The 11,903-nt window shown below is 58.1% G+C and overlaps 2 protein-coding genes across 3 annotated transcripts; one reads left to right on the plus strand and one right to left on the minus strand.

Moving 5' to 3' along the window:
* The first annotated feature begins 1,503 nt into the window (after positions 1–1,503).
* On the plus strand, positions 1,504–7,296 carry CCDC74B (coiled-coil domain containing 74B). Its single transcript, XM_040461541.1, has 7 exons — positions 1,504–1,821; positions 3,010–3,051; positions 5,233–5,395; positions 6,222–6,399; positions 6,474–6,556; positions 6,638–6,709; positions 6,863–7,296. Exons 1-7 carry the CDS (start codon positions 1,572–1,574, stop codon positions 6,999–7,001), a joined length of 927 nt encoding a protein of 308 aa, XP_040317475.1. The 5' UTR covers positions 1,504–1,571; the 3' UTR covers positions 7,002–7,296.
* Positions 7,297–7,983: 687 nt separating this feature from the next.
* On the minus strand, positions 7,984–11,893 carry LOC121021276 (mediator of RNA polymerase II transcription subunit 15). 2 transcript variants are annotated; one of them, XM_040461542.1, is made up of 5 exons: positions 11,207–11,887; positions 10,526–10,686; positions 10,261–10,427; positions 9,699–9,797; positions 7,984–9,013 (listed from the first exon to the last, which is right to left on the minus strand). In XM_040461542.1, exons 1-5 carry the CDS (start codon positions 11,213–11,215, stop codon positions 8,877–8,879), a joined length of 573 nt encoding a protein of 190 aa, XP_040317476.1. In that variant the 5' UTR covers positions 11,216–11,887; the 3' UTR covers positions 7,984–8,876. The 2 variants fall into 2 exon arrangements, with proteins under 2 accessions (XP_040317476.1, XP_040317477.1); XM_040461543.1 differs by lacking the exon at positions 9,699–9,797 and having other exon boundaries at positions 11,207–11,893.
* Between the last annotated feature and the right edge of the window lie 10 nt (positions 11,894–11,903).

Genomic DNA, 11,903 nt, shown 5'->3' on the forward strand with positions numbered 1-11,903 from the left:
CCAAGGCTGGACCAGGAAACCAGAAATCCAGGTACATTTGTAGTTGTAGGATTTCCTTTTTTTTCCCTTTCATTTTTAACGCTTTATCAATCATTTAAAATTTTTTCTATGATTCCACTCACTATGGCCATCTTTTTCTGTAGGTTTTAATCATATTCATTATAAAATACTTTTCTGTAACTTTTCTTATCTAGTATTATTTGCAGATCTATTTCCATTGACTGAATCTGGATTTTGTTTCTCGTGACTCAGTCACATTTGTCTGTTTCTTGGCATGTCTGGTATTTTTTATTGTATATCAGACATCATGGATGACAGGACACAGAGACTCTGGGTTCTGTTATAATTCTCTGAAGAGTGTTGAGTTTTGTTCTCCAGGGGGTGGAATTATTGGAACGTCACCAAAAGCTTGTGGAGGCTGGGCTTTTAAGCTTTATGAGGGTGGGTATTTTCTGATTTTGCCCTTAGTTCTAAGGCAAATCTCTTATTTCTAGAACATAGTCTTTATTACCAAGGTGTGATCCTTTTGGGGGTTAAAAGAAAAACTGAGGCGTTTACCAAGCTCCTCTGTCAGACTCCAAATTCTGTCTCCCCTCGAGCTAGCAGCAAATGAATCTCTTCTCAGCTTTTGGCCTTCCAGCTCTTTCTCTTTCCCTGGAATCCCTGGAATCCTGTGGGCAGTTCAGGCCAGCCACATATTTGAAGTTTATTGCTTTCAACTCCTCACTTGCAGAGGCTCCAAACTTCACTGTGTTGCCCCCTCAGTTTCCAGCTGCACTGTCCTTCCCAAACTCCATCCTCTGCCTTCTGCAGCCAATAGGACTGTGGCTTCCTGTTTGAGGTCTGGCTGACCAGAAGAGAGAGCTCAGGGAAAAAGCAGCTCTTCTTTTTAAAAATAGGTTTATTTATTTATTTTGAGAGAAAGAGAGCATGCAAGCGGAGGAGGAGCAGAGAGAGAGGAGAGAGGGAGAGAGAGAGAGACAGACAGGGACAGAGAGAGACCCAATCAGGCTCCTTGCTCTCAGCGCAGAGCTTGACACGGGTCTCCATCTCACAGTTGTGACTTGAGCCAGACTCAAGAGTTGGGTACTTAACCAACTGAACCACCCAGGCGCCCCAAGCAGCTCTTCTTTCAAGAGCTGCCTTCGTCCACTTTGCTTTTTGTTCTTCTCCGTTGTTTCCAGGTGGCTGTTTCATATATTCTGTCCACATTTCATAAAGCAGAAAGTCCTCTACCTTTGGATTTTTGAATATGTAATCCATATCATCTATTCCAGAAGCGAACTATTAAAATAAACAAGCATAGACAATTGGACAGTAAGACCTGTGTAAAGGCGGACGATTATCTGACCTTAATTCAGAGGATGCCTTTCAAAGTCAGGGTGTACGAGCTCAGGCAAGCTTGACGCAGGCCCCACCCCCACCAGCAGCGTGGTCTCTCGGGCATCACAGACGACGCCCCGCCGCAAGCCCCGCCCCCCTCGCCCGCTCGCGCCCGTTTCCATGGCGACGCGGCACCAGGCCGGGGCAGCGACGGCAGAGGCGGCGGCAGAGGCGGCGGCAGCGGCGACATGAGGGCGGGGGTGGCGGCGGCCGGGCAGCGGCCCCCCAGCTCGGGGATCCCGGGCTCCCGGGGCACGTCGCGCCTGCGCCCGCCCGCCATCCTCCAGCCCGCGCAGCACAGCACGCAGGTTGGGCTCATCGAGGCGCAGAAGCGGGTCGTGGACCTGGAGAAGAGCCTGCGGTTCCTGCAGCAGCAGCACTCGGAGACACTGGTCAAGCTCCACGAGGAGATCGAGCACCTCAAGCGGGAGAACAAGGGTGAGTCCGGGCGCCGCGGCCGCGAGTGAGGCGTCTTCCGCGGCTGGGGCCCGAGGGAGAGGCAGACCTGCCGCTCCCGGGTGCCTCCAGTACCGAAACACTCGTGGACTCTAGAACACGAGGTTTAGAAACCCTTAAACAGGGTATAAGGAGGACACAGGGCAGCAAGCCCCACCCCGGGTCCTGCTACGTGGGTCTCGGACTCCCTGCCGCCTCCGCACCCCCGGGCCCCAAACCTGGGTCTTCGTGGGCGGGGTCGACGGGGCCGCCCCACCATCTGGTGGGGTGGTCTGGCTGTGCAGCGTTTCCCACAGTAGGCCGGGTCGCAGTCTCCTCTCTAGGCAAGTCGGGCCCGCCTGTTCTAAAAAACTTCTATGGAAGTAAAAAGTGCGAGTGTACAGCTCAGTGATTTTCACAAACTAAACACAGATCGAGAGCCGACTTGCCATTCCCATCCAGCCCCTCCTTGGACACCTCCCCCTGCCCCCGCGTCTCCTCAGGGCAGGTCCTTCCTAACTTTGCCCCGCTGGTGGCTCCTCACCGCCATGGGCCAGGCCTGAAGCAGAACTTAAGGCCTATCACGGTGGGACACTGCTGTCCTGTCTCTTCTCCCTTATATGCTGTAGTTGGAACTCCTCCCCCCACGTTCTTAGCCCTGTCTCAGTTTCTCCCCACCTTTCTCCTGTTGCCTTTACCTGAAGGGCTATTAGATCAAGGGATCACCGTGATGTCAGGACTCCCTCCTCCTGACATAAGGAGTCTTGAGTCTCACCCCTGTCCCTCCCTGATGCCCAGGCTGGATGTGGCCAGCCCACGTTCTGGGTGTCGCTTGATCATTGCTCTGACCACATTTGCTCATCCATGACTAGGGGCTCCTGGAGGACTGGGTCATCCTGACTCACTCACCTCTGTTCCCCTGGAGCTCGGGGCTCCACCTAGCAGAGGGTGCCCTATAGATGTCATGGGCAGAGGAATGGACTCCTGGCGAGGCTCTCACCCAAGGGCTCTGGCTCAGGGAACAGCTAGAGGCATTGCTGGCCCTAAGACACCCAGGGTAAAGGCTTGGCCCATGGGGCAGTGTGTGAGGTCTCTCAGGGGTTCAGCGGGGAGTGCACAGGGCAAGCCAAAACCTCTCCTCCCAAAATGGCTGCAGTTTCAAAAATGACCAGAGCACATGCTTGCTTTCAGATCTCCATTACAAGCTAATAATGAATCAGAAGCCAAAGGAAGGTAAGACTGAGGCCCTTGGGTGCCTGATGGGAAATTACTTCTGTCAGGAATAGCCCCTCCAGAGTGCTTGTGTCTACCCAGCTAGCTGCACTGGCCCATGTACTATCCCAGTGGGGAGGAATCCTGGGGGACCTGGACAGACACCACTGCCCCCCACCCCCCGCCATGGTGTGGGTGACTGTGCACCCAAGCACAGCAGGTGGGGCTCTCGGGGATCCCAAGGCCTGAAGTCTGCAGTAAGGAAGCAGGAAGAGCAGCTTGGGGTGGGGCTGCCGAGACCCCACCCCTGCCACCACCGCCCCGCCCCCGGGCCCCCAGCCTTGCTGCTCTGCTGGATTCTTTTACTTGGGTTGCTGCTATGGCAGCCCCCAGCCCTGTGCCTCTGGCACAGACGGCTCTGGGCACATTCCTTCTGGGGATCCTCCGTGCCATGTCTGCTGTGAGCAAGTGTAGAGACAGAGAGACCTGCAGTCACTCGTCTAAGGCCCTTCCTCATCGTGACAGCCCCTTTCTCTGCCTGTCCTTCAGCCCAGCCCAGGGAGACTCAGGCTGTGTTGGGCCTGTTCCCCCCACATACCTTTGGGGCCAAGTCTGACATCAAGAGGTGGTCTGAGAGGTGTTAGCCTGGTATGCCCCAGTCTGGGGATGTCCCGGGGCTCCCTTCCTGGGGGACATGGAATATGGGAACAGTGGTGGTGGGCCCTCCTCGAGCGGAGCAGAGCAGTTCCAGTGAGCTATCCTGGGCAAGTGGCAGGGCCTGTTAATGGTCCCAGTCCTGCAGGGTCGGGGGTCCCCAGTGGGATATCAGAAGAGGCCATCCTCCCATTCAGGGCCTGCTTCTTCGGGCCCAAGCCCGCTGCTTTCTGGATGGCCCTTACAGAAATCACCTTCCCCTTGGCCTTGGTTCTGCCTCACCAGAGCGGGGTGGGGGGGGGGGAGGGGCCCTGCACAAACACAAACACAAACACAAACACAAACACAAACACACAGGCCTGCAGGGCCAGGAGGAAGGCACGGGTGGCCTGGCCCCTCCCAACAGCGGGGCACAGAAGTGTCCGGGAAAGCTGGGACCAAGGTGGTGCTGCCACCATCTCAGACTAACCGTGTGCATTTCCCACAGGCAGCACTTCCAATTCCATCTTTCAGTCCATCAAGTCCGTCTCAAATTCGGCCTTGTCAGTTGGCATGCCAGCACCCTCTGTGAACTCAGGGTCAGGGGAGGGGCACATGCCCCACTAGGGCCCCGGGCCCCGATGGCCAGTGTGGGGTGCTGACCAGATTGCACCTTTGCCAAGCTCTGTGGACTTAAGGGTTAAGGAGTAGCTGAAGGGAGCCGGAGAGGGTGGCCGCCAGCTGACACCAGCAGGAAGGAGCCGAGGCGGGGTGTGACAGGACCATGAGTTGGCCAGAGGGAGACTACGAAAGCGAAAGCGGGGTTGGCTACAAAGGAAGTGAACGTCAGATCAAGTCAGATCAACGTGGGGCACAAGGTCCTGTGGCAGGCACACCCTGCCTGCATACAAAGAGAGGAGCCCCTGAGCCTTCCTAAGTGGTCTTCCAAGGGCAGCCTGGCAGAAGCCCTGCTTGTCGTGTTTCCTGCAAGCAGGTGGATACAGGTGGGACAGCCCTGCCTAGCGTTCTGGGCTTGTGGTGTCCTCTGCAGAGTGAGGGGAGCTAATAGCCCCTTCTCTGCACTCGGCCTCCGTGAGAGGCCAGGCATCCTCCCCGGGAGTGGCCCTTGCCCCTTCCATGCAGGGCCTAGGCGGGCCGTGGGCCTTGTCCGTGGAAAGGAAGTCTGTGCAGGCCGGGTCCCAGAACTCTCATACAGTTTCATTTTGCCCAAAATGGGGTGCTGCTTCAGAGTCAGGGAACAGCTGCGGGGCCACCCTGACCCCTGGACTTCCCCGAGGCATGGGAGACTGACCCAGTACAAGTAGGGGGAGGCCAGCTTCTACAGCAGCAGTAGTTTTAGGGCGTTCAGCAGGCACCACCCACAGACCCCCTTTTTGGGTCACCTGGCAGCCCCCCCAATGGGGACTCTGTTACCATCTCTCCTTTACAAGGAGGAAACCGAGGCAGAGGGCAGGCGCTCCTTGGGTACTCACAGCCAATCCTGGAGGACGTGGGCCCTGGCTCTTGATGCCCACCCACAGTACTGCCCTGTCTGGGTCTGATCTACAGCCAACTCTCAAGGAAAGTCCAGGCCCTGGCCCAGCTTCTCCAAGAAGCAAGACTCAAAAACTGACAGTCCTCCGAAGACGGACCTGGAAGAGAAGACCCCAGCTGCTGCCCTGTTTCACAACAGCAAGCGGGACAAAGCCCCAGGGGTGCAGGGGCAGGCCAAGTAAGGGCTCACCTGTACCCTGTGGGCCCAGCGTTGCATTTAGTAGGTTCACATTCTGGAACCAGCCAGCTGCCTTGCCCTTCCAAATGGGTCAGTCTCCAGGGTGAAAGCAGACTCACTCCAGGCAGGCCCATCTGGCGGGCAATGCCCTGTGCTGACCTGAGCCCACACGAGGGTGCCAGCAGCAGCCCAGAAACTAATTTCTCACAGAAATGAAACAAAGTGACTTGGCCTTCACATTAGTTTGCTTTTCACCAAGACAACAAGCAAAAGAACAACAGTAAGTTGGGTTCCTGGGCTCACCCTGGGAAATGTGCTTGGCCTCCGCAAGGCACAGAGCCAGCAGGCCAGAGCAAGACCAGGGCTGACACCTGTTTCTGGGACTTCCTGGAAAGCAGCAGTGAACCTGGACTTTGCATCCGAAGAGACCCTGTTGTCCCCTGGGTAGTTCAGCCAGCAGGACGGGGTCCTGCTTCTCTGCACGGTCCTTACTTAGAGTCCCTCTCAACCAGCCCCACAGGTGTGGGGTCTGGACTGAGGGCAGTCACACAGCTTGAACCACATCTGACCCTCAGTGCACCTTGAGGGGAGAGGAAGGGATACGCCCAGGTCACAGCTGGCACCAGAGATGGCCCCCCACCCCCGCCACCTGGTGTCTGGAGCACCCTGGCCAGCAGAAGGGAGCCAGACCCCGACGAGGCTGTGCAGACACACCCTTCTTCCCCACACCAGCCGCACACTGGTGTGGATGCCGCCCTCGAGAGGTGGTGGGTGGTTAGACCAATCCTGGCAGGCTAGCTCTGGGCTGCTGTAGTGCCTGTTCCAGAGATGAAGAAGTGGAGACGTCCAGTGCAGCAGCCCCCTGGGTGGCAGGCAGCCAGCACAAGGGCAAGCAGCCCCCCGTGATGAATGTGCCCCTGCACCTGCGCAAGCCCACCACGCTTCAGCAATGCGAAGTGGTCATCCGCCAGCTGTGGAACGCCAACCTCCTGCAGGCCCAAGAGGTGAGGCTCAGGCAGCGGGGACCCCAGTGCCTCCGCAGACCCCGCCCACTGCCCCTCTTCTCCCTGCCTTCCAGCTGCAGCACCTCAAGGCCCTCCTGGAAGGGAACCTGAGGAGGCCCAAGGCTGCATCTGAGGAGGCCCGCCCCAGCTCTCCCAAGTGAGTGATTCGGCGTGGCCCCCACCGCATCCCAGTGAGGTCTGCTCTTTTGGGGCTCACTACCGACTCCTCTTTCACCAGGGACCAGGAGGCCCTTCACCAGGGAGCCATGCAGCTCCCCAAGGTCCCCACCAAGGGCGTCCCCAAGAAATGGTGAGTCCCACCGGCAGGGGGAGGGTGGGGTGGCCTGAGCCCAGTACATAAGGGGCAGGGACAGCTCAGTGCCTTGCCTGGGGCCCTGCTGCCAGCCAAGTCTCCGCTCCTGCTCCCGGGGGCACCTGTAGTGACCTCCCTCCGCCCTACCAGCCTGATTCTGAGCCCTATGCCCGTGGCAGAGCGCCCCATCCTGCCCGCGCTGAAGCAGACCTTGAAGAGCAACTTTGCTGAGCGGCAGAAAAGGCTGCAGGTGGTGCAGCGCCGGCGGCTGCACCGCTCTGTCCTTTGAGGCGGGCGCCACGTGTCGGCGTCTGCATGCCAGGTCAGGGCCAGGCCAATGCCCTACAGCTGGAGACGCTAACCCTCTCTAGATAGCGCTTCAAAAGAATTCGAACACGTTTAGGCCCCGCGAAATTCCAGATAAGCAAAGTTCATGGCAGATAAAGTACTTGGTTGCTCTCAGAACCGAGACACTATTTTCTTGCTCGGTATTTTGCTATTCTGCATTTACACAAAAACACATTAAATAAGTATGACCCTACCTGTTGAAGACTGGAAATAAAGCTCGTTTCTCCACTTGTGAACCTCATCCCTCACCGCTATCTGACATGGCTGCCCTGCCCTGTGCCCCTAGCTCTGCTCCCTGCGGTGGGAGGGGCCCACTGGGGCAGTCACCAGGACTTGTCCAGGGCCTGGTGGGTGCCCTGCGCCACGGGCAGGCACAGCATGCACCCTTCTTTGAGTGCAGGGGACTGCCTTCCAGGCACAAGGGCAAGTCCCGTCCCCCCTGCCACAGCGCCGTCCAGCCTCCACACTGACAATCCCAGCTAACGAACCATCCTGCCCAGCTGCCTTCTGCTGTGGAGGGCCATGGCCATGGGAGAAAGGTCCTCTCCAGGGCGTTAGGGTCCCACCCTGAGATTCCCACCCAAGAGCCTCACCACCCCTTTACTCACCAGAACCGGAGCTTCGTATGTCTCACGGGTGTGGTCAGTTTAGTGTCGACCCTCCCCTGGCAGGACAGGGCTACTGGCCCCACTGGCCATTTCCTCAGTGCTGATCTCTGCCTCTTCTTTGGGCAGCAGGAGCTTTGCCAGAAACCTCGGGGTAAACCAGGATGAGGCACTGATACTGTCAAAAAAGGGTGAACTAAGGTCTGGGCATCCACGGCCATCTCCAAGGTGAGGAATCTGGCTCGGCCCTGAAAGCATACCTCACTGGATAGTGGTCCCAGACTTGGTGGGAGGGGACACAGTGACAAACTCATGACAAACACAGGAATAATAAATTTATTATAAGAACCACAGATGACACGGTAGTGCACATACAAAAGGGGAAGCTTCTCATGGCCAGAGGGCTGATGCCCTGTCAGGGAGCTTTCACTCTCTGGAGCAGCTCTGATGACGCCAGGTCCCGAGGATGCTGCCCTGACCCAAGAACAGGCCCAAGTGCCCAGTGAGTGGGCACGGTGCCAGGTACAGGATCCACTCAGGTGTCCCTGCTCCCTAGGCACCCCCACAGTGCTGAGCAGACCCCCATGGCTTAAAGGGAGAATGCCATGAGGTATGAGTCCCAGGTGATGGCAGGGGATTCGCAACTGCCTGCTGGCCGGCTTTCCTTCTGAGACGCAGCCAGCGGCCCTTGGATCCAGGAGCTTCCCAGTGGCGTGCCCCCCACGGCAATGGTGGAAGGGTCTGAACCCAAAACCGTGACCAGAGAATTCTGTGTGTGTTTTCAGGGTTTCCTATGCTCTCCATGTTCCCCTACAGAAACAAAAAGTTTTCTGGCACACACACAAGAGGCTCTAACGAGACCTGGAGTTCTCCCCCAGGCTGCTGAGGGCCCTGGAGAAGCCAAGGGGACAGCAGGCCAAGGAGGAGCACTCAGGGCTGAGGCATGTCCGACTCCCAGGGGGGGAGTGGAGGTGGGGGGAGTCCCAACCCCACCACGAAGCAGCCAGCTCCACAGCCACCTGCCCGAGTCACGTACAAGTATGGGAAAATGTTTGGCAGGTCCCCAAGGCAGAAGATAAAAGCAGGAAAGCTAATCTAAGCCCAGGTTCTCTAAGGGAGCCAACACCTAGAAATGTCCAACGTGAGGTGCATGTCCGCTGTGGCCCTGACAAGGTTGCCGGCTATCCCCGTGGTCCCCAGTGGGTGGGTGGCTAGGCGGCGGAGAGGCAGGCCTGGTGGATGCTCTGCGCCCAGGTGTTGAGCAGGGCTGTGACCGAGTGCTTGTCCGGGAGCTGCAGCAGCCTCGAGGTCATGCACCGGTGCACTGACTGCAGGAAGGGGTTGGCGTCTGCAACAGAGCAATGGGCCATGAGTGCCGCTGTGACCTCCGCCGGGACAGCCAGTGCTGGGCCGGACCCTGGGCTGCACAAGCAACTCTTTATGAAAGGCCGCCCCACAGACACAGGGCTGGCGTCTGGGGCATCAAAGCCAGTCAACATGACCAGGATGCCATATCCCGCACACAGTGGGGTGGCCAACACGGTCCCCTCCCAGGCCCATGTGTCAGTGGAGAACTGGAATGTGAACAGGTCTGGAGCCCAGGGCCTTCTCTCAGGGACAGCCTTGGGATCCCAGCGCTATGCACCAGCTCTGCACTGCAGGGGGACTGGCCACCATCAACAGGGGTCTTTCCGGCCCTCTGGTTTGAAGCCATGTCACCCAGGTGGGTCTCTATAAACCCAAGCTCCTTCTGTACTCCCGTAACAGCCTTGCAGAGGCCCACAAAGGCGGTTGGACCTGCTCGCCTCTCTGTCACTACAGGTGACCGCCCTGCAGACACAGGATGGACCCCTTTCTTCCCAAGTGACTTCTGGGCAACCCACTCCTGCCCACAAAGGGGCAGCAGAGAAAGGGGAGGAGGGGCCTCAGCTGCGGGGCACAGAGCAAATCTCGGTTGCCCTGAGCTGATGCCCCCTACCAGGGTCCCTAGACGGCAGCCGTGAGGCCTCCCCAAGGCTGTCCTCCTGGCTCACCGTACTGCCACTGCCTGTCAATCCACAGTGGGCTCTGGGCGGGGTAGTCGGCAGGTACACTGAGCTCCAGCGGCGGCACGCTCGGGAGATCCTTGTCATCTGCAACACATGTGTCTATGCCTGTGACCTGGCCCAGGCTGCCCTGCCTCATAGCCCTGCTCTAAACAGGGCTCTTCATATCCCAAAAGGTTCTGGTGAGGCTTGCTGCAGTCTGGAGGTCACTCTGATTCCCACTTCCACATCTCCCTAAGGCCTCAGGCAAGCACAGCCATATCTGGTTGGGAGGGAGGGGCTTCCCTGGCAGGCCGGTGAGAGGTAAGAGTCTGTGGGCTCAGGGCTCTGCCCTCAGAGCACCTCCTGGGCCAGGTATGTGTGAGGATCCAGGAGGACACAGGGATGGTGGGCTTCAGGGTGTGGTGTGAGCATGCCTGTTTGTGGGAGGCCAAGTGCCTGTCCACATGGATCATGCGGGCCCGTGCTGGGCCTGCTCTAGGGCCTTGGGCTGTAGTTCAGGACTCACTCTCCCATAGCACCAGCCCCGCCCGCCCTCCCCTGTACGCACCCAACTTGCATATCAGGTGGACGGTGCCGTTGTTACTGCAGTGAGATGGGTCCAAGTTCACCAAGAACTTAGGGTCTAATCTGGCCACCTCCCCCTGGAGCACGTTAGGAATGCTCTGCCGTTCATCGTCTTCAAACCTACGCTTCCGAGTGCATACCACCGGGGCCCTGGAAGAGACCACCACGGTCACCACACCACACTAGGCTGTGGCCCGTGGCCCACGGCCCACCACCCACTGCGAGGCTGAACCCTGGACTGTACGTACGTAATGGGTGGGCCGTGGATGGCTGTCATGGCTGGCACGAATGTACGGTACAGGGAATGGTTGAAGACAGGTGAGCGGATGTTGGCCAGGACGGCATCCAGGAGTGGCTGGCACAGGTACTGCTGCTTGGTTGGCGGCACCGGGGGTGGTGGGGGCGTGGGCTGTGACAGGATGGGCAGTGGGGACGTCAGCAGCCCACTCTTGGGGAGGCTTTCCAGACCCTGAAGTCCTTATCCTTCACAGCCAGACTTCTGTGGCTTCCCCACAACCTCTGCCCCCCTGGAGACAAATACGGCTGATCCTGGATACATTCTCCTGCCTTCTGCAGCCTTGACCTTCCCCAGAGTTCCCTTCCCCCAGGACTTGGACTGGGGCTGGGCAGGGCTGGCTGGAGGCCTGATGGTGGAGATGGGCATACAAGAAAGCCCATGCACCTGGGGGCTGCAGAAAGCACCCCAGGACCACAGCCACAGGGTGACTTCTCATGTTCCCACATATACTCTCCTTCCGCACAGCAGACCTGACCTGGCAAAAGACTCCTGGGCAAGGTCCCCAGGCTGAGCAGCATGGCCCTTGTGCCCACTCCTGACTGTGAACGCTTCTCTCAGCTTGTGGTTCTGAATTCTCCCCACAGATGCCTGTGGCCCTTTGAATACCACCAGGCCATGGTGCCCCACTCACCACTGCCATGTCATTCTTGAGCTTCTCCAGGGCAATCTCACACTTCTGGAGTGTTTTCAGGGGGCACCTATGGGGAGAGGGGATGTGACTGATTCTGTGCTCAAGGATGAGGTGTCAGCGGCTCTTGAGCACTCATCCCAACCGCTCCCTGCCTAGCTTGTCCTGGTGTGCATGGAACCAGCCTTGGCCACCAGAACCCTCCACAGGAGCCCCAATCATTGAACTATTCCTAGACCCAGAGTATAAGGCAAGATGCTCCCACGTCCAGGAGCTGTCCGGTCCTGCTCATCAGAAGAGGACATAAAGGTGATGGGTCAGGGGGAGAGACAGAGGCCAGGTCCCTGCCCCAAGCCCTGGAGTCCCAAAGAGGGATTGAGCCTAGAGGCTTGAGTGCTGCCCAGCTCCAATACATCTAGTTCTGCAGTTTCTAGCATTTTGCACGGTAAATAGAACAGAGAAGATCTTCTAGAAGGGAGCATAGCCAAACTGATGCAGAAATAGGGTCAGAATCCAAAGGCCAGTCCATGTGCACAGTTCTGCAGAGCTGGCCCGTCTCTGGCGTTCAGAGCAGCACAGCTGGCAGGTGGGGGCAGGGCACGTGTGCCATGTTGTGAACCAGGGCTCCAATGGCTTACAAGTGCTTCTCAAGGCGATGTCTTGTTTCATTTTCACAGCCAACCCGGGTGAGCCATAGTCA

The sequence above is a fragment of the Herpailurus yagouaroundi genome, unplaced genomic scaffold (assembly GCF_014898765.1).
Source record: "Herpailurus yagouaroundi ecotype Mexico unplaced genomic scaffold, PumYag 278, whole genome shotgun sequence".
NCBI lineage: Eukaryota > Metazoa > Chordata > Mammalia > Carnivora > Felidae > Herpailurus > Herpailurus yagouaroundi.